Below are 25,639 nucleotides of genomic sequence, written 5' to 3' on the forward strand. Positions count from 1 at the left end.
CACCCTCTCTCTCGCACTAACCCCCGCAAGCGTGTTTGCTCAACCTGAACGCACGCTAGCCTCTCATTATGCCGCCCATGCAAACTTTGTCTCTTTGCAGCTGTTTAATGGCCGCACGTCTGTTTTTGTTTGTTTCCTCACCATAAGATTATTGCACCTTTATGGTTGGTCGGGGGGTTGGAATAATCCCTGGCATCTGTTCAGATAGGGGAGGGGTGCGCAGAGAGCTAGAGGTAGAGGCTGACTTCTGTTTTTTTTATTTTTTTTATTTTTTTTATTTTGTTAAGTACAAGACCATGCGGCCCCCTATTTCATCCTCTGCCACCGAGGCTGGGGCTGGAGCTGTGTTTTAAAGACAAGAGTGATGGAAGGGCCTATGTGCTAACAGGCACAGAGGTCACCGAAGGAGCTTCACACCGTCGGATATCCCTCCCTAAAATGAACACAGTATAGCAGGGATTAATCTAATCACCGCCATGTTGGTCTAATTTACTTACAAATGTATGCAGAAAAGTAACTTTACTGTGACCCTAATAGTGAAGTACTTATTTTTCTCTTTCCCCCGTGAACATTGCACTTGCTTTATTGTTGTTTTTCTAACTTCTGCCTTATAGCCCAAGTTATAAAGAAGAAGGAGTCGCCCTGAGCTCCTCTTGACAGCCTCATCCTCCTATCTTTTTCTTAATTCAAGACTTCATCTTGTCACGACTTCACCGCCTCCGGTCATTATGGCAGGAGAACAGGAAGTTAATCAACGCAGCATTATCTCCCAGCCTGCACCTGGAGGCAAGGGTGCCAGTCATGCTACCCCCCCCCTCTCTCTCTCTGTTGGGACCCCTGCCAGCCTGGGAACCCCTCGCACCGCTGTGCCCTGCAGCGTCCCTATGGGCTTTTGCCAGTGTCTCTGTGCCAGGTCACACTTGAGACCCAGCCTTGATGAGCCAGTGACAGCCTTCTTGTAGCGGGCGCACGTTTTATAGCAGCAGTGTTTGCATGCGAAAGGAAAGAAGAAAAAAACAAACAAACATCTGTCTCGATTTTTGTGATCGCTTTGTGCTGGCACATAAGTCCCATATTTTTCCAATTTCTGTTGTAGAGAAAGCTGGTGTTTTTGGATACGTTATTGCCCCATGTGGACAGGCAAAGCAACAACATAAAGCCCCCGGAGGAGGATTTTTTTCAAGTCTCACAGACCAAACGAGACAATATTTGAACAACATATTCACACTTAAAGGTTTGTTGACACTCCAACATGAGCAGAGATGCACATCCTTAGAAAAGATATTTTTGTGGCAGCAGGTCTGTCCTTATGTCTAGCTCTCTCTAACAGTCTGAGAAGCTGACAAATGTTCTTGCTGAAGAGTGAATTGCTGGCTGTCGCTGGTAATCATTAGGTTGTCTACCAGCATCCAAAGTGCTTTTATTTCTGCCCATTAGTTTGGTGAGAAAATGGCCGGGTATGGTCTAGCGTGTTCCCCCCTTACACTCTGATGCAGTATGCAGGGTGAGCATGGGAAACATGAAAGTGTTTGAAGCATCTCTATTCATAGCAGTGTCAGTTTTTGGCTTCTCTCTCTTTTTTTTTTTTATGTCAGTGTCTATAGCATCTCTTTGTACACAACTAACTAACTAAGGATCTACAGCCTTTTCTGGAGTAGCAGTAACACACGCATGTCAATATTGTAAGACTGGTGTGTAATTATTATTCAAAGGTTAAAGAGTGGATTGATCCATAGAGGAGTGTCAAGGGCAGATCAAAAGGATTTGGGGGAGGATCGGACCAAAAAAAAAAAAAAAATGTTAAAAGCTGCTCGCTCTCAAACACAGAGACGTCAATCTTTCTGAGAGCACCTTGATGTCCTCAGAGGAGAACTCGATCAAAGCCTCCGTAACAAAGATGGTCTCAGAAGATGATCTGACCTCGGTTGCATTCCACTTTCTGTCTTTCACTTTACTTTCACCGGTCTCCATTTACCTGCCCGAGCTCCCCGGCACTGCCCCTGTTTCCGCCTTTCCTGTGTTTGTGCTGCTGGTTAGCCTGTCTGAATATCAATGAAGTAGTCTCACTCGATGTATTACAAACACAAGAGAACAGTGATTAAAGATGACATATCTAAGCCTCACTCCCTTCCTCTCTCCTCTCTCCTTCTTCTCCCTTCACAGGAGATCGCAGCTTACTTGATAACATTTGAAAAGCATGAAGAATGGCTAACGACATCCCCTAAAACAAGGTAAGAAACTCACACTCCTGCCCTCTTTTAACATATAAGTTAAGATTCATAGCCCTAAAAGTATTACATTCAGGGATTTCCAAAAATTTCCATTTTTTTTTTCCTTTTACGCACAGCTCGCAGCCTCCTTCAAGTTCAGTTTTCGGATGTTTTAATATTACAGGCTGCTTATGGCTGTTCGGAAAAGTTTACAGTTTGCAGATGAATGATAGAATATTAATACTGACTAATAATTGCCTTTTAGCCAGCCAATTAACATAACATGCACTGGTGCAGCACTGCTTTGAATGGTATGTTAATGTGCTCCTATCTGTCTGCACATTCAACACTTAAATAATAACACTGCTGAAGCCGGGGGTGTTCGTCTGGGTCAGAGGCTGCACCCACATGTGGAACAAAAAGCCAAGAGCTACTGTAACTGTTTGAAATAGAATAAGGGGTGCCGTCATTACGGTTAATTTATTTAGTTACCGTATGCAGATAGGGACTTATTTGCAAGTAAAGAACCATGCTCTCCTGAAACACCTGAGATTTAATGTCAGTGAACAAATGTTTTGTGGCAGCGTTGACTGTGATGTAATTGTATATTATACCTATGTAGTATTATAATTAATAATGCATGTGGCTTTGTAATAGCATTCCTCTATATTTGACAGTAGCGGACAGCTCTTTGTTTGAGTAGCTCTGGCTAATCTCTTCATGTTGGACAGCTGTGGCATTGACACCCTCTGTCTCTTTTGGACTGTCTCTGATTGGTCGGACTACACTATCATTTCCCCCGCTACAGCGCATACAGTCTGTTAACACAATGCCCCCCTTTTACTAAACTTTACATTTTCATGCATTTGGAATCAGCAAAAATATGTTAAACCTCGCTTTCTCTCTTTTTTTCCGAGCGAGCCGGACTGGCTATGCTGGCATTATTAGCAGTCCTCATCCATGTGTAAATGGACTCTGGGCTCATTGACATAGAACCCATTCCTCACATCCCTCTCTCCCCCACCCCTCCTCTCTTCCAGTGCCTCGGAGGGACATTGATAATAGTTCTGCATAAAGACACTGCCAATTAGAATACGTTCTCTGGTGTAATTATAGAGCATGGGCCAAAAGAGCACTGAGCTCACCTGTTTTTTATCAAGAATGCCCCCTTCCCTCCTCCCCGAGCCTCTACTCTCCGACTCACTAAAAATAAAACTAATGTCAGTCCTATTTCAATCATGAGATGCAGCCTGCATACTTGATATTAGACTAGCTTTTTTTTTTTTAAATATATATATATATCCAGAACGCACAGGTGCTGCTATCTTGCTGTAGTATTGTAAATGACATTAAGGAACAAATATAAAAAAAGGGTTAGGATTAAAAAAAAGAGACCGTGAAGGCTGCCAGAGCGTTACAAATGTCAGAGCGATGGCATCCTCCAGCACAAGACAGCCTAAAAATGACACTTGTGTGCGACGTGAGAGACTTTCTGATCCAGTGGCTTCCTAAGCCAAATGGTCCTCAGGATGCTCATGGCCACAGTCTGTCACCGCTGGCTGTCTGTTACGCAGCGGTCTCAGCTTGCTCAGTGTGCTTCGGGATTTCAACCTCCATGTCATGTCTCAGGCGCAGGTGCTGATATCTCAGCAGACGTGTCACCGGGGGGGAGCATCCCCTAGCGTACACCTGCAGATCACCTGACAACACGAGAACACCTTCTGTGTTTTTGTAGAGGAGCCATCCTTGCAGCACTAGATGTGTGTTCTGTACCTGTGTGTTTCTGGACAAGAGAGGCGGCGGGGGGAAAAGGTTGTGAAGTGTTGGTGTTTTCCCAGATGTCAGTGAAAGGGTAGAGCGTGGTGATGGATGTCGGGGCCCTGGAAAGGGTGGGGGGGGGGGGAGTGAAAGGGTGTGGGATACATGTGTGTGATTGATGGGAGCTGATTGATGGCTGGCCTCTGTATGAAAAGCTTTCTTGCTCAAGGTCACGGGTGACGGGTCAAATTTGAGACACCTGTGGTTAAGTGCTGCCTTATCATTTGTCATCGGCCCATCTTCGGATGCCTGTGGGCGTGCGTGCATCTGATTGTGGGTGGGCTGTCTAGCATGTCTGTGTGTGGGTTGACCCCTGCGGGGAATAGGCTAAGTAGGCTAATTCTCCCTCTGCCAGCATCTGTAGACAGGGTCAGCGGGGCATGATGGGAGGCAGAGATAAGCAGCGGGGTCATACGCGGAGAGGCGCCGCTGCTGCATGGCTGTGCACCACACGCACGTAACAACTCTGACACATGCGGGTCGTAAAACATGGGAGTGGGCCACGGCTAGAGCTCAAGGAGCTGACGCTAGCTGTTTGACCAAGGTGACACGCGATGCAGGACATGCCCTGAATAGAGATGGCATCCTGTCAACATAAAGGAAGATGAGATAAAGCGGAGCGTTTTACATGCATGCACAGATTTATTTCACTAGGCTCATGCACACATCAGCCAGACCCGTATAGTAAGCGTGCAGCCGGTGATCTCTTTTGTTTGGGTCTGTTTCTGTTTGTTTATCATTTCAAAATCTGAGTCGTGCCAGGGGAGAGCGGTGGAATGCTGAGTGATTGATGTGCCTAGCTCTAGTAATACACATTCCCTTTCAGATAGGAAGTGCAACAGTGCTTAAAATCAATACCAGTGTTCTCCCACTGACTGCTTGAACAGCACTACAGCTAATTCAGGCCGCACCTGTCAGAGCTGGGGAAATCTTTCCCTACTCGGGCCTTACACTTTAATTTACACCCACAGCCTCGCTGGCTTCCATTTCCATTAAAGGGAGAGCCTGGCATTATGGCTTTAATGAAGGCCACGGCCGGGCTGTGATTTAAGATGGCCGTTACCCCCGCACCTTCACTCCACAGGAGGGAACACACTTAAAGGGGACAATTAGGATTTTCCCCTCTCCTACACCCTCCCAGATACTCATCCTTTCCTTTAAAGATGTGTCCGCGTTGCTTCAGCTGATTGGTTCTGAAGGCGCCCTGCGGGAGAAGTGTGAAAACAGAGGGGGGAAGGCGCTTCCGAATCTTTGACGATAACATTTGATTTGACCCCATCATGGGCATTACTTTGTGCTCCTGTTGAGAGCAGGCGTTTGTTGTCCGTCATAAATGACACAAATGTCTCCTTGAGGGGCTTTTTCAGAGGTGTTTGTATGCTGACAGATGGAGAAACTATTGACTAGAGGGTGTCACAGATTGGTCAGCCCAAAGAGCTAATGGACACCTGTGTGTCGTATACAGAGATAGCTCGTTATCTTGAGCATCCTCTAAATGGCGCAGGGTTTTCACGAGTCGAGCGGCCGCGTATAGCGTTTTCTTTCTTCACTTGTTTGTTTTATAAGACTGGTTAACAGCAAAACACGAACAGAGAGAGAGCGCTCCTACGCCAGTCATCCTGATCGCTGTGTGATTAGTCGTATAATCTCCCGTCTTGCATAAAATACAAACATACAGTAGGCTTGTTACAGCTGTTGGGAAACTTGAAGTGGTAGACTGCCATTTGTTTCAAAATTTACACATGTGCTTACATGACCACAGAACACACACACACACACACACACATTGTATATTGAAACTATCAAACAATAAGCACCAGTCCTCGGAGGGGCCCCACGATGACACTGAACCTAGCCGCCCCCACGTCCCAGCGCAATAGCCCTTTCTCCTCCCACAGCCACAGCCACAGCAGAAGCACTCCAAAATGAAACCAAGTCCCTTTAGACAGCTTCCAAAGACAATGCTTTTATTAAAACCTACAGCAGCGGCGCCACCCCAGAGGCGCGGGCACACCAACAACAGAGCAGAGCAGAACTGAGAGGCAGCCTGAAATCTACTAATGACTGTTTGTTTGCTATTGTGTATGGTGTTTGCTATTGTGTATGGTGCCTGTGAATTTGTGCAGATCTGTGTGTGTGTGTGTGTGTGTGTGAGAGTGAAATAGATAGAGGGGGATTGTGTTTAGGCATGTGTATAGGCCTACATACGTAAATGTCCTCTTGCGTATGCGCACAGTATGTCTGCAAAACCCGAGAGAGCGTGACTGTGCATTTGAAAAATGCATTGTGGTTGAACATATGCGGGCATTTATGAATGTATTGAGGTGGCATTTGTGTGTGTAATTACCAGTGAAACTGTGTGGATGTGTTTTGAATTAAAAATAGAGTGCTGTGTGTGTTTTTTTTTTTTTATTATCTGGGTGAGTCTGCCACTGTGAATAAGACCTCCCTAGGCCTATGTGTAAACTCTGTTTCTGTCACCTAGTCTGGCACATGGTGTGAGAAAGTGCTGGGGTTTCTATGCTTGTGTACGTGGTATGGGTCGGCGTTGGGGGGCTGATGTGTAGGATGTGCCTGAGAAGGGCGTCTGATAGTGTTTGGTCCTAATGCTTTGTGGCACTCGTTGGCTGGCAGAGTTTCAGAGGAGAGTGGAAAAGGACAGGAACAGCAGGAGTGAGAGAGAGAGAGAGAGACACACACAGGGAGAGTTGGAGAGAGGGAAGGGAAAGCACAAAGAAAGAGGGACACATGCAGAAACAAAGGCATAAAAGATAAAGAGGTATTAGATAAGATCATATTGAAACGAAGACGACACGTGGCTCCTCGTGAAAAAAAGCCAACATGTCAAGTAAATGTGCAGAGACTTCGGTGAGGTGAATCAGTGTGATCGCCTTCATCTTTTCCCTCTACTTGTCCTTCTTCCCTGTTGTTTCATCCCAACTTATCATGAGCAAAAAAGTTTACTTTGCTGCATCGTGACACTTCTCCCCTGGCTGCCCCGTTCTGTCGGGTCCTGGAGGACACTGTTCCACGCTGCTTCCACCCAGTCAACAGCCCTGACAAGGACAGCTATGCTCACCTAGGGCCCTGTGGGCTGGGTGAAATAAAGCCCACCAGGGGAAAGCAGAGAGGACGTGAGTGAGGTGAACCCAGAGAGCATGAGGAAAGAGTGAATGAAAGAGAGAGAAATGAAAAATGGCCATCGAAGAAAGAGCGAATATGATGGAGCGAGAGCAGTTTAGAAAATGGAAACATGTCGATAAGAGAAGGGGAACGGACGAGATGGAGATGCGAGGAATCGTGATGGATAGGGTGAGGAGGAGTGAGGAGTGAGGCGGGGGGGATTTACGCAAACAGACGAAAGAGCAGGAGAAAGATGGAATAGAGGGGGATTGAGCTGACATAGGGCAATGGAGAGAAAAAAGAGAAAAATAGAGTGGGTAAACAGCAGATAGAGATGGAGGGAGGTGAGCAATGGATTCAACTGACATATAGAGAAAAGTCCTGTGGTTTTGGGGCATGGGAGGGAGAATGCAAACGGTCAATAGATTACAGCTAGTGCTGGGCCGAGTGCCTGGGCCTCAGACTCCAAGCCAACTTAATAGTGCCTCTTGTTTGTCTGTCCTCTAAAGTAATGCCCAAGCCGAGCCCAGGGAAGCAGCCTGAGCCGGAGGCTAGTGGAAATGGACAGGGGACTAGATATATGTTAGTTCTCATCCCAGCTTCTGTATATTACCCTGGCCAGCTTGCCCACCGGAGACTATTCAATAGAACATAGAACATCATCTAGCTTTATCGCCTTTATTCCCCCGACACTCACCAGGACTGCTGCTGAAGGCCAGGAAGGGCAGGATCAGTTCTAGGAATTAATCCTTTTTATTATGTGTCCCTTTTTTGTATGGTAATAGACATTGAAGCGCAGGGCATGTTTTTACCTGTGCGGCTGTATAGCTTTTTTAAAGGTAGCACAGAAGCAAGAGATACTTTACACTGTGATGCTAAGGTTATCCCATCTAAGGAGTACTGTGCAGCACAGATAGACGAAGCAGCATGAAAAAAAAAACAAGCAGGCCTAGCCTCGCTCGGTATGCCAATATGGAGGAGGAGGAGGAGGAGGAGGAGGAAGGAGTGCAGCCAGTGGCTGGCCACAGGAGAGAGGGGATAAATAAATAGAGGAGGAAGTTGATGTCAAGCAGGTGTTCAAGGAGAAAGTGTCAGCCAAGCGGGCCGAGATGGGGAGAAGTGCTGCCTCTGCAGCCTGATAATAAAGACTTAATTCAATTAGCGCTTCTGCACCGGTGAGCAGCGTGCAGGCTGGCTGTCATGGAGCGGGCCATAGACACAGCAGAGCACACCCTCAGCCACCTAGACGACCAAGCCATACACCAACCCGGCACTTTGCTATGCTCCCCGTCTCCCCGTCTCTCTCTCTCTCTCTTACACACACACACACAAAGTAGACTTAACGTATTATTCACACCTGAGTCACTGAGCAGGCCAGACACTAAACCCTGCCTACACATCTCTCCTACACACACAATGACACTCAACGCACAGACCCGCTGCCTCATTCCTCACCCTCGTCCCTCCCTAACAAACTAAACTCTCTTCAGCGCCTCTCCCTTCACCTCCTTGATTTTCTATTTTCAACCCCCCTCTGCTCTCCACCCCCTCTTGTACCGTCCTTTTCCACCTCATCACTCTCCTCTGTTGGTGCTGAGTGGCCGTATGTTGGCCAGAACAGTGAGGATTGTGACTGCGAGTCCCTATTTTCAGCCCGTCACGCCCCGGTGCCCAGTTGGGTGCTGTCCTGTAGGCATATGGTGTAGCGGATCCCGGATCCCGGGCCTTTTGAAAGCACTAGGGGGCATTTCGGTCAAAAACAGCCTCTCGTCCCACGCATCTCCCCATGCCGTACCCTGGAATCTGGTCTACCACTTGGTGCTTTTGGGTGTGGTCCGAGAACGTCTGTTCCGGACTGGTCACTTCACGGTCCCATGGGTGATACAGTCGCACTAGGGAGTGGCACGCAGTTAGGCCTCCTACACATAGAGCAAGGTGGAGTATGGGGGACGGAAGAACAGGAAATGGCAGTGGAACAGGAGGAGGAGGAGGAGGAGGAGGAGGAAGAGAAAGGACAGGACACAAGGCTTCAGTGATACCGTTTGCTGTTATGTAAAGAGAAGGAGAAAATAGGTCCTGGATGGCTGCCAGAGAGCTGGGTGAATCACCAGCAAAGAACAGGCACGACATGGGTGCACACAAACATACACACACACACACTGGCACACATTCTGTCCCATTTCTTCGCCCCAGCTGAGCTTCACAGTACAGGAAGTACAGCAGATGATGAGTTGCCACGTGGCACTATTCAATGTGTAAAAACGGCAAATGGCAGGAATGACCTCCCGCACCTCTTCATCATTTAGCGACCGAGGGAGAATAGCAGCGTGACTTGCTATGCGCCTTGTACACCAAGGCCCTGCTCTGAGGATCACACACTAATATATAGTGCGCTCAGGTTTGCAGCCCCCTTATTTATCTGACCCCTGGCCTTTATCCACCTGGTTGACCTGCACAGTTTGTTTCCACCCTTCCCTTCACGTCTTTCCTGCCTATTAGATTTTTTATGTTACCTATCCACTTAGAAAGCTGCTCCCTAAAGAGCACTGGCTCATTGCGCTCGAAACACTCTGGGTATTTCTTACCTGTCTTAGTCCCGGAAGATTGGTAGGCTGTTGATTCTGATGAGACATCTTCATTACTGTAGATTTGTATTAGAGACCCCCGCTCACTTCTTCAGTCTGTACTTTACCCCAGGCAAGACCCTTACTACTTTAACTGCTTCATTAAAGATGGGAGAGGATGGAGTGGTTCGGAATGTAGAGGATAGCCACGTATTAATTTTGCATCAGTGAATTAATCAATTCAAATATAAGTCAATTGATAAATTATTCAAATCTTCTTTTTCTTTTTTTTTTGTCGCATTTGAGAGGAGTGTGCAGAAGGAAAGGTGAGAACCATTTCAGATTGGATAATTAATATTAATGACTTTTTTTTTTGTTTTAAATGAAGTAAGAAAAATAGCTATCAATTCAATATCAAATTATTTAAGTATAATTAAGTGGGTTTGAGAGAGACAATTCCCATGACGGTACAATTCCCTACAATTAAAAGCAAAGGGTTTGATTGTCCTCCTCGTCTCCCTCAACTCATTGTAATATCTACTGCCATTCGAATCCCACCCGGTCTTTATATATCACCGTATGACTGATAGAGCTCTGAGAGAGATAAATAAATAAGCAGATGATGAATCTCCCTGCTCCACATCATAAGCAAAGATAATTAACAAGTAAGTGCAAAACGCGTGCCCTCCACCTGCAATCCAGTTTTTTTTTTTTATTTGTTTATTGTATTTTCAATTTTTCATAATTCCTCAGTGCAATCCTTCATTATATATATATATCCTTGCTAGAGGGTGGCACTCTCTAGCAAGAAGAGTTATGAAGACAGGTCAACTAAGATTTAAAGTAGTCCTGCACCTGACCCAAAGGAAAGCACTGCTGGATATACATTAACATGATAGCGATATGATTATGTCGGAATGGACATGAAGGGTTTCAATTATTTACAGGTGATGTGCCTTCTGAATTGGCAATGAAGTGGCTCGTAAATTACCCCCTCTGTCTAATCAAGCCTCCGGTGGAATAATGGAGCAAGTACTGCCAAGGGGGAGCGCTCTCTCTCTCTCTCTCTCTCCCTCTTTTTCTCTCTTCAGTGTTTTGGGTGGGGAGTGGGGGGTTGGCTACTTTCACAGTGGGATGATGACACTCTCCAAATGACATTGGTTGAAAGGCAAGAAATGTGCCAGTGAGCGCAGGTTTAAAACCTCTCCACTTCATCACTGCTCAGTGCTTTACTGCGCTTTATGTCACCAGACAATGATACAGTGACAGCCAAGCATCAAAATGTGCAGCACCAGCACCTAATGTGCGCCTTGGTTTTGTGCCTGAAAGAGAGAGAGAGTATGAGACAGACATATAGACACATTCAGAGAGAGAGGGAGTGAGCGAGAGAGAGAGAGCCAGACAGGAAAATAGAGGGCTGCTGTAAAGGTTGGCATGGCACGGCTCCAATGCAGCCTTCTCAACAGTAGCAACACTGTTCAGACAAAACACAGCCAGCCACCAGTCGCTGGCTCCTTTCTAGCATCTTCTTCTAAAGGCCTGTGGTGAGAGATTGTGCTTAGTTGACTGATGGCCTCTTTGATTAAAAGAAATCAAATGCCAAAAATATAGCCTGTTTTTAATGCGTCTCCAGTGAGCGTTTGATTTCTTGCATATCCTGCTGACATGCAGACCTGACACGATTGATGCAACCTACCAGCTCTAATCACCAAGCAAGAGTAGCCCACCAGTGGGCACCAGGCCACCTGCCTGCTTCTTCTGTCTTAAATGGAGACCACCGTATTTAGTTTTTTTTTGGTACCGCAACCCCATTGTAGCAGCTACACAGAGGTTCTCAACTGTGTTGGGTAATAGTGTATTAAACCTATTTTAAGGAAACAAAGACAGGGATTCGCCTTCCCCTCCCCACCCACCACCATCACAATCCATAATCACCTTAGGCGGTTTACAGTAGAAAGAGGAGAGGGAGGGAAAGGAGAGGTAGAAATGACAGGAAGATGGAGAGGCAAAGGGAAAGTGAGATAAAAGTGAAATGTAATGGAGAGAGAGTACCACCTACCGTTGTGTGTCTTCTGGCAGGGAGAATCGTTTTTAAGGGGAAAGACAGGGTGGTCTGTTCTCAGCTGGAGCCTTAGCTCTCCTTTTCTCTCTCTCTCTCTCTCTCTCTCTCTCTCTCTGTCTACCCCCCCGAAGAAGTGAATCTGGGGTGACTGCACCCACAATTAGGGCATGAGCGGATTAGTGGCGAGTGGGAAGGTGGTTGGGGGCTGTTTTTTGTTTGTGTGCTTACTATTCCCTGCAATGCATTGTGGCAGTGGATCTGTGATTTTTTTTTTTTTTTTTTTTTTTTTTTTTTTTTTTTTTTTTTTTGAATCCCCATGTTTTCAAAAATAGAAACATCACAAACAACATAACAGGCTAACGTGCAAGAGGAGAAGAGGGCAAAATAAGGAGTCCAGTGTATTCTGTGTTCCTCTCTGTGTGTTTGCAGTTTTGTGCATTGCTACTCTCTAACTTTTCCTGTCACTGCATAACATGTCCTGGGAGGGTGTTTATTCCCTGGTTCCTTCTTAATGCCTTTACAGATCCCCAGCAACCCTTCTAAAAACGTCAGAACATCCCCAGAGTTTGCATCTATTTCACTAGCATTTCATTTTCTTACAGACAAACACTGATACCACAGGGGGGAGACTAAGTATTCGGGTTATTATGAGTTTAAAGCACTTAAAAGCTTTTGGCCATCATGACACCACAAGAAGCAAGGGTCCAGAGGAGCAGGGAGGCATCACGCTCCAATTTTTTAGAGGGAGGCAAGTCCCAGAAGTGTGTGCTGGAGTGGTTATAAGTGTGTTTGTGTAGTAGTCCTGTGTTCTGTATGCACATATATAAACTTGCAAGGATCGCCTCGTCTCCGGGAGCCCTGTGTCATGCCTGTAGCACTTTCTCAGCGTGGCTTTTGGCAGACTGTATTAGCTCACTGCTTCGCAACAGTCAAATTCTGTATCATGGCATCTTAGGCTGACTCTTTAGAGCTCTCTCCCTCAGGTCACACATGGAATTTAAGAGCTTTTCTGAGGCAAAGAGGTGTGACTCGCCCTGAGACTCCCCTCTTGCTCTTTCACTGCATCCGTGTCTCTCTTCTCTCTCTCTCTCTCTCTTACTTATTCCTCCTCACTTTATTTCCCCCTGCTTTGCCGCTCCACTCAAGAGTCATGGGGTGCACACTCAGCGGTAAACCAATTTCATTTAGTATGTTTTCATATTTTTATCCAATCATGGCATGCTCGGAGGTTTCAAAAGCCACACGACGCTTTTATTGGGGGCCTAATTAAGGATCTCTGATTGAATCCGTGTAATTTAATAGAGATCAGTCATGGATGTGAGGCTCTTGCTTTGTGCATAGGGAAGTGACGTTGACGCATCGCGAGCCTTGCTTTCTTCTGCGGCAGGTCAGGGTTAAAGGGATTCGCATTAGGCCTAGTGTGAATGCACGGTGTCCACACTCCGCCTGTTGGGCAAAGAGGGTACGGAAGGTTGAACAAAGGTTTTCGTGCAAATTTAGACTTACATCCTTTGGCTTTTCTCACATGCACAAGTGTTTTTAACTGACAGCCTGAGCTTCACAACACAGGCACTCAGGTGGTTTTACTGCCACCAGCAGATCAGTCTGTACCCAATGCCACCCGCTCTGTAATTGCCTCTTGGCTAGCTCATTGTTCTCATTCATTTGCCTCTCCGCATACAAAAAAAGTGGCTGAAGTGGTTGAATTATTATTTTTGTTTTTCAGAGGTATGTCTACATCATTGAATGATTGGTTCAGGCTGCCTCATTACAATTGTTCACACTTACAGTCAGCCCTCGAGACTGTCTGATAAGTTTTTGCTAAGTCTTATATTGTGATAATTTCAGCTGCTCCGGCTGGAGGATTGAAATGCAATGCTGAGCAGCATTTTTCTAAACCTCCCAATGAATAACTTGAATGAATGCGAGCGAGAGAGAGAGAGAGCACTGCTTGGCATTGTTCTGTCCTTTTCACCAGCCCTCCGGAGCCCTCTAGCCAGCCAGTGTTGTGACGCAGTGTTGAGCAGAGAGAAAGCAGAAACGCTAAGAACAGTCCGGGTTGGCTAGGGTGAAGGATCGCGTGCTGGGAGGTGTCTAGACGGTCAGGGATAACAGGCCAGACAGAGAGAGCGGGAAGGAGACTGGCAGAGAAGTCTGGGCCAGAGGGAGGCCTTGTCGAGAGCATGGCTGGATGGGCACCTTATCTAAAATCTCGTCTAGTCGCTGTAGACTTCAGCTTCTGGACACTAAAGGCATTGACAGTTGACAGGGAGAGCGGCCACTTCCTAGCCCAACGCACCATCACTCACTCCTGTCTCAGTCAGTGACATCCCTCTCTGTTTCTACCCTGACTGTCTGCCACTTGACTCCGTGTTGTGACGCATGTATAATGTAGCCAAACCACTAAACGAGTCAACCATCAAATTTTAATTGTTCTGTGTATCTGCAAGAACCCACATTGTTTCATAAAACCAATGTCTGGCAGTCATCCTAGATATGCGCTCTTTCAGAGAGTTCCTGTCTAGCTCTGCCATGCTAAACTACATGGCTTTCTTCTGTAAAGTCACAAATTCATGGGATCTCTTGACTCTTATGCGAGTTTTTTTTTTTTTCTTCTTTTTCTAGCTGATCTGTGGCAGATGAGGAAAAATGTGATGACTAATGTCTCCTATGTGTAGGACTTTGGCTCATCTCTCTACTGCTCATTATGCCTGAGCCCTACGACAGTTTGGAGGGCGTCTGAGGCATTGCCACGTTGGCCATATGCTTTCCGCGGCTCCTATCTGTCAGAATGTCAGGACGTGGCGGGGGTGCGCTTTTCTGCACCAACAGAGGAGTGGAGCACAGCACTACAGGAGGGCCTCATTACCTACACACCCTGCAAGAGAGACTCAGGGACGGGCAAGCAGGCATACTGAGCGTTGTGTTTAGAACCAGAGGGTGAGCCATTTAAAAGGCACTCAACCCATCCAACCGCCCCTCCCTCCCCATAGCTCCATTATCACAGCAGAAAATGTGACACAGGATTTTTCCAAGTAAATGCTTTAACAAATTAACAAAGTAATTAAGGCAAACAAATTGATTCCTTTAACATTTTAATTGAACTTTTGCCTTTGTGTCTCCATCTGGCCAATCCGCTCTCAACCAACAACCCCACACGTCACCTCTTTATATGGATTGCCATTAGAGAATTTATGTTGTGGCCCCACACCCTCCTACGGAGCATCAAAACAAATCCAGGATTGACATTTAGTCTTCTTTTAGTATTTCAAGACTTGACACAGTGCTTCCTTTTTAGGTAACAAGTCACTGCGCATCTGCGGTGCATCTGTTCAAATGTGTTCATGGCAGAGCGTTACAAAGTCAGTGTTTGCACTTGTCTAAACAGCTGACATGTTTTCCTTTTAGGCTGTGCATAGATCATTTGTTTCTTAGTAAGTATCCACAGAGCACACAGATCCCAGTTGTACATGGTAATTCACAACACAGTGTGGTACGGTTCCTCGCAAATTCTTGGCCCTCCATCACCATCGATCCATTCGATTTAAATTGGGAGCCTGCTTTTAGATGGTCAAGGCAAAAATCTAACTTTTGCCCTTGACAATCTGTAATCTATACTGTCTGAATTAGGGTGCATTAGTGATCTGGTGGCTTCTCGCTCAGGTGGTTGAAATGCTCAGTGGAGGGAGGTCCCATTAGAAAATCAGGGCGGGGGGGGGGGGACCTTAAAAGATTTCCTTGGTGACTTTTCAAGAGAGACTTCATTGTTCAAAAAGTTGCCTCAGCTGAGGGAAAGTCACTTCTAGGTCGACTAATGACTATTAAGGCAACTTTATTTTCAAGCGATTCGCCTACGCTTTTCTGTGAAACTGCTCTAGCCTTTGAATGGGTTTATTTTCAATATGTATTCATGTAGTAAAAAGCTATTTAAGATGAATGAAATGCTTTATCCCACATAGACAAGATAGCTAGATGGTCACAAATACTTCAATGTTAATATATTTTGCATCCAGCAGCAATATTCTGTTATAATAACAACATTATGGGCCGTGAGTATATCGATATATCTAAAATATTCATGATGTTTAACATTTTCATGGTCATAAAGGGTAAAATGGTGTAACTATTAATGTTTTGGACAGTATAGAAATCGGAAGGTTGACAAAATCGAGCTGTTCATCTGTATAATCTCATCCATGCCAGGACTTTGTGCCACAGAGGTGTGATTTATGAGCGTTTCATGATACAGTTGCTACAAACTTTTGTCCGAATGCATATTGGATGCTATAGTTCAGTGTGCACTCCGCTCCTCCAGAGATCAGGAGGGTTCAGGAGGTCCACAGGTTCAGGAGGGGATCAGTCCGGGGATGGAGAGGGTGGGGCTCACTGCAGTGGCACACAATGCAAATCCCATGTCCCCTAATTAAATCGCCCAGTCCCATGTAGCGTGGAAGCTAGCGGCTCGGCAGATGTAGCGCCATGTTAAACTTTATGTTGCTTGAAAATGGCTTCCGCTCCAAGTGCGTTTGAGACAGAGATGGTTTGACTGTAAAATGATGTGTTTTATGACACCGTTATCGGGGCGATATTCCTTAAAGATGCAGCGCTGCACACTGTGGCATTCTCCGTCTGCAAGAGGGAGCAAATTGATATGAACAGATCAACAGAGCTATGCCCTTCTGGACGTCCTTGGCACCATACTTGGCCCTGAAATTGATTTCTCTCCATATCTCCTATGCCAAAAAACTCTCATTCAGAGATTTTATACTCCCACTGCTGACACATTTTGTTCAGGTTTGGAGAGGATGTACTGTTGGAATGTCATTCATTTCCTCCCACCTTTCTTTCCACACTTTTAAAGTAACTTAATAGTAATGCAGCGTATTCGGATCGTGGGATTCGTCAGCGTTGTGTATGTGTATGTACAGATGCATGCATGTGTGAGAGCACTCGGAGTATGAATTGCCACGAGCAGAGAGATTGCTTTTGATTTAATGGCTATTGTGCTTGACTTTGTGTGTGTTGCACTGTAGTGGTGTGTCCTTCCCTCGCCTCTGCTGTAGCGGGTAAACTCTCTCAGCCCAACATTATTTCACACATACACGTACTTACACACACAAGCACACATATCGTGCCTTGGCTATGCTCCATTAGGTGGGCTGTGTCTTAAACAGGAGGCTGACGTCACCGCTTGGCTAGGGAATATAGGACGGGTTGTGTATGTGTGTGTCTCTCTCTGTTTGTGTGTCTCTGTTTTATTCTCAATGTCCTTATTGTCTCTCCCATGGGACCCCCCCCTCACATCCTCACACACCCTCTTCACTGTATTTGTGGCCTGCTGGATTATATTGATCAGCCTGTGAAAGCTTGAATGTCTGAGAGGAGGACACAGAGAGAGAGTGTGTGTGAGAAAGGGAGGGTGGAGAGTGGCATTTGTGTGCCAATATGTGCTTTTCAATTTACGAGTGTGTGTTTTGTTTGTGAGTGTGATTGCTGATCAAATAAAAATAGAACTTATCTGGCTCCGCGATCCTTTGAGGTACGAACTTTGGAGCTTGCATTTATTAGACTTATTGGTGATTCACTGATATTGTTGCTATGGGTACTTAAGATTGTGTTAGCTGTCGCTGTGTGTTGCTCTTTTTTTTTTTTTACAGAAGCCATGAACAAAGACTTACAGCCAGGCTGTATCATGTTCATAACTATCCGGTTGTAAAAAAAGACAGTGCATGTGCAGAATTGAAGAAACTGCAGGCAAAAAGGTCACCTGCATTGTTGTTGTTACAGATGGCAAACTACAGTCGAATTTCTTAATTTACACAATTTTTGCGGCATGTGGCTTTTAAAGATTGAAAAACTGGTAGAAGTGTAAATGTGTGCTGTTGGCATGTCCGTGCACAGGGAGGTGTGAATAGGAGGTTGCCTCCCACAGAGACAGACTGCTACTGTTCAGACCCTCCCTCAGGGCCGCGCCACCGTCAACTAAGCTTCTAGTAACACAACACAACACAATGTTGGTACTATCAACATGGTTGGATCGGTTGTTGTTGCCGTGGGAGGTTGGAATTTCTCCCATAGAGCCTATGGTCTTTCTGCTGAAATCTGGCTAAACTCCTAAACCTTGAGGATATTTTCTTCTTTTCCTGAAAAAAAAAAGGTAGAAAACAAATACAGGAACACCAACATGAAGAGGCTGGAAATTGTGTTGCCCGGGTGTGTTGTGATGACTCGCTGAGATTTCATTTATTTCCACCACAGTGACTTCAAAAGGAAAGGAGAGTGCAAGATTCAAGATTCGGTACACTGGCCACATTCTGCCTCTGTACACATACTGTAGCTTTTTTTTTTTTTCTGGCATTGTTTCAGACCACTCACCTCGTAGAGGGCAAGGTCAACGCTAATCACTGCTTACATAATGAATTTGCATGATCATATGGGCCTTCCATCTTAATGACGGCAGTGGAAAATGCCATCTCATACTCCGCTTCAGAATATGCCATCAATGCACAAATGGCATCATCGGTAGTGATTAAGAAAGCCTTGACACATGGCTAATGTTTTTATCACGCTGTTCAAACCACTGGGTGACCATTTGTGCCTTGTTGATAGGGACGTTGACATCCTGGAAGGCATTGTTCCCATCAAGAAAGCAATGCATTATGAGATACAGGCAATTACTGAAAATTAATATATTATCAGCCTAGAGTTCGCCTGGTCGATGAAGGGATGCTGGAGCCTAAATCATGATGGAAAGTTTATTCACGTCATTATGGACCCAGCTAATCTGCTTTTCATGACAGTGTTTTGATCGTGCCCTGTGTATGACATACAGATAATGACAGTAGTCTTCTGACTTCTGCCGTCATGTTTGTTCTGAGTAACACAAAAACTTTTTCTCAGGCCTTTTCAAAAAAGGAAACGGTCGATTTTCAACCAGCTTTGAATCCTTACAATGTGGGTAGTATATGCAAATGAACAAGTACATGCAAATGAGCGTTCTTCCTGCACGAACAGCTCCCTGCTCATTCGCGTCATCCGGCTGACTTTTGTTGGCTCTAGGGTTGTTGTTCAAACTACAAATTGTACCTACGCATTTTTTACATGCCCGCCTCCACGGACAGTCGGTTGAGAGAAGGACTGTGCTACACTGTGTAAGGTTTAGGATAAGAATACCAGAGCAGGTCACAGCTTCTGATCCGATCTTCCTGCATTGCCTATTTCTCTTATCAAATGTGTTGCGGAGAAATTGCTGAAGTCAAAGGTCAATGGTGAGGTCAGGAAGGAAGAAGGTGTTCAGGAGTGAATGTTTATTGACGCTTGGCCAAGGAGGATTAGAGACACTCTCAAAGTTCATCAGAAGTGCCTGAGTCAGTCTCACATTCTGCCCAACTCCTGCTGGTGGATAGACTTTAAACCCAAAGATAACACCACAAATGCTTAATGCCCAGAATTAGTCAAAGAGAATGTTTTTATTCATGCAGGTGTTATTGTCAGCATATTCTAGTCTGGAGACACAGATGTCTGTTTACGCAGATTGGAGCGTCAGCAGCAAGCTATCTGTTATATCTATGAAGGCAGCAATAGGTCTCTTCGACCCTGGCCACCACAGTGTTGAGATAGACTGGCACCTACTGTTCTCAACCAAAGTCAAACAACTAATACTGCTGAGGACCTCAAGGCCCACACCACGTGACCTCGTGTAACCTAAGGATAGAAAATTCCATAACAAAATGTTATCATAAAACATATTCAATGTACTTTAGGTGTAACACGAGAAAGATTGTGACCAGGTTGCCATTTGTTGCCAACAAACCAAATGCAAGCACCGCTCAAATATCAGTATGTCACCCACCAGCTGGAGAGTTCAGTCGCCCGTTATGGCACAGCCCCCTTTTCTCAGTTTTCTCTGGTCACGTTGCACCAAATTTAAAATAATATGCATCTTTCTCCTGCATAGACAGACCAGTTTTTATAAAATAAGACGTTCTTTCCAGCTGTGGAATATCCCTTTAAAGGTGCACATTATTTTCTGTCTCCTTTCTACTTTAAGCTCCAACAAATGGTGAATGAGGCACAAAACAAAGAGTTCTTTGAAGAACAAAGTGATCCTGCCACATACAACAACTGGCTGGAGACGAATCCCATCGCAAAGATTGCATGCTTTCAAGACAGGGGAGGGAAAAGCATCCCTAACAACAAAATGATATAAATTACCACTGTTATGGTCTATACGGTTCAATTTAATGTGCTTGTAATGATAAATTATTTTGGTTATGAATCTAAAGTGGACCTGAGTGCAGTCGGAGCAGCAGGACTGTTAGAACAATTGCAGCTGTCTCCCAGGGCTGTGGCCATTAGTCAATAAATTAGAAAGTAATTAGTTTCTGCTTCTGTGGCTCTATTTGAAGCGCTTCACACAGGTGTAATGAAAATTTATTGGAGCTGTTGATCCGGAGGAGAAAAGAAAAGTAGAGGATTTGTAGCGTGTGATTGTAATGCAGGATTTCCATCTTCCTCTCCCCTTTTTTGCTTGCAGCGACAGGTAAAGGTACCCATGATGACCGGCATTGTGAGATTTGGCTTTGAGATTTGTCAGCATACCAATTAGCTAGCAGCCATAAATATTTCATGTGCGGATGCTTAGTACGAAGACTTCCTTCTTTTGGAATATTTTGAATTCATGAGTTCAAATGATTTAGCTTCTAACACAAATGACAAGACGGGTTGGCGAGGAGAGCTAAATGAATATGACCAAAATCAAAACCCTAGACGCTCATGCGCCGACATCTGTGCACTCTCTGTTGTCTCATTTACAGTCAGAGATCCCGTGGTTTTAATGACGAGCAAACCTGCGGGTGGAATATTCACATACAGCATCACATAAAGTAAAATAGCATGCATAAAATTTCAGAGAGGTCATGTTTTCTTTGCTGTAATTTATTAGTGTCTGCTGTGCTCGCGCAAGCCCATAAGGATGACCGCCAGTTCCCTGAGCTGTCTGTTTCATTCTGATTCTGTGTGTTTTTTTGGCCACTGGGCATCTTATCACCTTTTGTTCTTCATACAGCACACTCATTTTTTTTATTTTTTTTCAATGTTGACGCACAGTCTGTGTCTTCTCACTCCTACATAAAAAAAAAGAGGGAGAACAGCAGACTTCAGCCATCAGGTTTACCTAATTGAACAGCTTCACATTTCTCTTTCATTCCATTGTGTGCGGATCAAGGCAGTCACACAAAGCTTTTTGTTGCCAGACAACATCAAGGCTATTTGTTTTGTCTGCTGGAATGTAAGGTCAACGGAGAGGAAGAACAGAAATTGGAAAAAGCGCTCGCACAACTGTGATGTCAGCGAACGACATGAACGACAGACAGAGGAAGAGAGAGAGAGAGAGAGAGAGAGAGAGAGAGAGATAGAGAGAGAGAGGGAGGGGAGCACTGCAATGGCACCATATGGGTAAAAAAAAAAGAAAGAAAAATTAGAGGTGAAAGAGAGATGAGGCAGAGAGAGGAGGCAGTCGGGAGATGAAGAAACAAGCACAGGCGTGAAGTTGTGAAGGCAGCAAGAGAAGAGAGAGAGAGACAGAGGAGGAACAGAGAGGACGAAGGGTGGAGCACAGACAGGATGGACGGATGGATGGAGGACAATGAGGCAGATCGGTCCCAGACCAGGCTATGGCCAATTAGAATAAAATTAGCTGGACCTTGGCAAAGGCTAGGGCGCACAGTAGGGCATGAGGAGAAGGGGGGGGAGGAGAGGTGGTGGGGGGGAGGAGCAAAGGGGGGAGAATATCCCGGTGATTAAAACCAAATGATTAGTGGTGTGCGAGGCGGAGGGCTAGAGAGCTGGGGTCACCTGAGCCTGCAGGGAGAGAGAAGGTCTAATAGTAATGAGACCAACCTTCCCACTCTTCGTCGTAACCCTCCTCCTTTCACCCTCCCAGCACCCCTTACTTTCCTATCCTCTTGTTCAGACTCCATTTTTCTTCCCCTAACCATTTTTTTTCTCTCCATCTCCCACTGCTCTTTATTTACACATTCTCCCCTTTTCTGTCTATCACTGTGCTTTTCCCCCGGCCTGCGCCTCCTGCCTTCCTGTAGTAAACCCCATTACTATCTATTACTGTCTCTTGCCTTTGGCCAAAGCATGCACTAATGCTATTGTTGTGGAAGACAGTTTAGCTTTTCCGTGATAAGCAAAGATTTATGAGCAGTTTGTTTATCTTTTTTAATCACGGGTGTGTAGATCTGCAGATGTATGGTAATAGATGGATTTAGCTGCAACAAAACTCAACACAATACTGGCATCTGTTGCAGATTTCCCAATGTGCTGCTGCCTCAGTTTTCCTAATAAAGCCAGTTCTGGTCTTCATTCTTGTCGAAAGCAATAATCTGCTGTGATATCTGACTTGTGACACATGTTATAAAAGAGTATTTTGGCTATATAATAACAGCTATGATGGAAAATACTATCATCATTTTCCACACTGGTGTCTCACAAATTAGAGGGGTGCAGATATGAATGGCAGTCGTAGGAATTCCCAGAAATGTGTCTCGGCTCTGGTGGGTTTTGAGTCGGTCCTTACATGAGTTATGTTGCTGTGACACACAGATTTAGTCTTGTAGGCATCCTCGCTACTGTGTGCATATGTAATCTTTTTGGCGAATGCGGATACATGCTTGTGCATGTGCGGGAATATAAGCATGTGTATCTATCAGGAATGAGGTCTGCTCCTCGGCATGTTTAATGCTGATGACGAGGAGCTGCCCCGCTGATGCATTTACTCTTAAGGCATCAAAACACAGCCGAGGAGTGTGGTTGGCTGTCTGCACTTGTTTATTTTTCTTGCTCTCTGCTACTTCCTACACCCTCTCAAGTACCTAATTCCCTACTACCCTCCTCCACCTTCACCTTATTGCCAGCTCGCCATGATGATGATGGGCCACCTGTTGGAAACCAAACAATATTTTAAAACCCCAACTTAATTTATTCTGCCAGTTCTTTAATAAATCAAAGTACAAGATGTCATCCTTTTACTTATGTTGCATCTTTCTTCACCCTGCCCCGTTATGTAAAATCATTAATTTATTCTTGTTGTCCAATTATTTGATGCAACCTTACCATTCTGCCATCCGGCTTCCTCTGGCTTATTCCAGCATCTTGGCTACATCTTGGGGGACCCTCTTATGTCTTTCTCAGTTTCTTACAGTTGAGAAAAGCTTTGCAAGAAAGGACCCCCACCCACATAGAGGAGCAGCAGAGCAGTTATCCATGTTCTGCTTGTGAGCGTATGGTGAATAGGTGAAGATATCACAGTGTCTTTTTTCCTGGGAGGAAGCCAGGGTAACACCAATACGCTGTGAATCAACAGGCAATCATGCGGAACATGCACAAGGCTCCGATAGCCTGAGAGGAGAGAAATCAAGCTCTGAGATGCTACTCCAAGCCCCAACTTACATTAATTAAAAAACATTTGCGATCTTCTCTAAATTAGATTTGCCTCACTGTGGGCATACTTTTTTTCTGGCAAGTCAGTATTTTTCTTCCAAGACACTTTCTGCAAGAGCAAATACTTGATGTTTCTCTTTATCTTAAGTGTCCTCTGTCCCCCCCCCCCACCCCACCTCTCGAATTCCCTTATTTTTTTTTTGCTCTTTCCCTTCCTCTCCATCGTACTTTCTGCCTCAGACTCAGTTTATTTTGCCACTCTTCTGTAGCAGAGCAAAATTTCCTCTGCAGAGAGGTAGAGTACAGCAGGCCTGTCAGCCCTGGAGGACTGTTGGAGATGAGAAGACATGTCAGAAGTCTGGTGGGTCTTTTCCACACACACACACACACACACACACACCCCACTCGGTTATGTGGTTGATGCCTATAGAGAAAGTGCAAACACAGCCCTAGGTCTAGGCCACAGGTCTGCAGCCAATGGAGACAGGGATGGGCTTGACTGCAGTCAGACAGACAGCCCTGAATAAAGAGATCCATCCACAGGGCGGATTGGTTGGTAAGAGAATGTAATTCTGTGTGTGTTCCATTCTACAATGACAGGAAACACGGGCAGCTGCATGCACAGAGGGAGAGAGAGAGAGAGAAGTGACAAATAGACAGTGCACTATATGTGACCATTGTTTGAGTTGCCAAATTGCTCTGTTGTTGGCCAGCGATTATCTGTGCTACAGAACACCATGATGAGTTTTCAGTTTGGAGAACATCGAAGAGGAGGAAAAAGGGAGCAAATAAAGGCCTTCCCTGTTGGCTCCCTGTGATGACTTAGCCAAGCCAGGAGACTTATAGCACAGTCTGACACATACGGCTTGGGGCCCTGTATCACTTTAAAACAAGAAAAAGGAGAAAGCGAGTAAAACTACAATCGTCTGCTGCAGAGGCCCCAATGTATTGTAGTGTATTACAGTGCCCCAGAATGGCCTCTGGTCGGAGGTGAGCGGTGGCAGTTTTAGTTGGCCGTAGGGACAGTGGACAGGAGGCCTGGTCAACTGGACGACAGCGAGGGTCGCAGGGTCCCCCGGGGAGGAGATATCCCAAAGGGGGTGGGCAGATGGGGTCTGGAATGAGAGTGTTCTCAGACAGGTGGATGGCTGTCACCCTCATTTCGCCACCGCCAGCAAGCAGGTGGCCTCTCCCTCCTCCTCTTCCCCTCAAGGGTCACCTTCACATGGCACTGCTTCCCCCTGGGTCCCATCCCATCATATATACACTGTATGCACACGCCGGCGCTCACACACAGGCACACGCACCAATGGTTCTCATACAGCGCGACTCTCAGTCAACCCCGGCACCTGGGGACTGGGCGCGTAAACAGTCGCTCTCAAGGTTGAACCCAGGTGTTTCATTTCCATTAAGGCCCTCATCACATTCACAGCCTCCTCCCTCTGACTTTGGTCATAACACAGACGGAATAGTCATTAAATTTCAGATTACCTTCTCTTTGCCTTTGTAGATGTTGAAATGCATAGGGTCTATTTTAGATGTCTGTCTATGAAATAATTATCTCCCAGCTCTCTGCCCCCGACATCTTCAAAAGAGGATGTTCCATTGATGATTTTTGCCCTACATCATAGCTTTGCTCTTGCCGCGACTCTAAAACCCAATATAGCGTAATTAAACTAACAAAGTGACATCAATAAAGACAGAAGTGCTCTGTAATTACAGTCTGTGCTAGGACATCATAAGCAGGCAGTGTCATCACCCTAACGAAGGAAATAAATCGATGGCAGACAGACAAAGCCCCGCTTTACGATCCCCTTCTCCTCTGACACACAAAGCCAACCATAAACACGAGTAAGGCGAGAGTTTAATGGCAATCTTAAAGTTGCAGAGGCCACTAGCTTGTCTTTACTGCTCCTGCCCAGCAATACAATGGGTGCCTTGACACTTTCACCACTCCCTTCCTCTCCTTCATTAGTTGTGTTTCTCTCTGTTTCTCCTCTCAGTCTGCCTTTTCCCTGCTCCTTCCCTCCTATATGGTGTCTGGTCTCCTCACCCTCTGGAGACACATGAGTGGCAGGCCTCCCCCCTTAATAACTGTGTATTCCAATTCTGATACGGTTGCACAAAAACAGACACACACACATAAGCGCGCAAAAAAATATATATATATAAATAACGTTGCAGGATTCAAGATTGGCATTCCCACGTTGCCTCTTCCTGCAGCGCGCCATGTGGACAGCGAGGCTAAATGTCAGGGAAAGATATTTAATTCCACGTGTGCGCACACACACATGCATACGGGCGCACTCGAAAACCCAACACAGACAAGACACCCCACACTGATAGTGTGTGGAGTGTGAGGCTAAATGTCAAGGGATGATGTAAATTCGCATGATTGCTTCCAGAAGTAGTTC

At 45.6% G+C, this 25,639-nt stretch overlaps 1 protein-coding gene across 1 annotated transcript in view; it reads left to right on the forward strand.

Moving 5' to 3' along the window:
- camta1a (calmodulin binding transcription activator 1a) overlaps positions 1–25,639 on the forward strand; it is a 274,965-nt gene that overhangs the window by 121,387 nt on the left and 127,939 nt on the right. Inside the window, exon 4 of the mRNA XM_027288958.1 lies at positions 2,164–2,231. Coding sequence (XP_027144759.1) covers positions 2,164–2,231 — 68 coding nt within the window. The remainder of the gene's footprint in view (positions 1–2,163; positions 2,232–25,639) is intronic.

Source organism: Larimichthys crocea, chromosome XV (genome assembly GCF_000972845.2).
Source record: "Larimichthys crocea isolate SSNF chromosome XV, L_crocea_2.0, whole genome shotgun sequence".
NCBI lineage: Eukaryota > Metazoa > Chordata > Actinopteri > Sciaenidae > Larimichthys > Larimichthys crocea.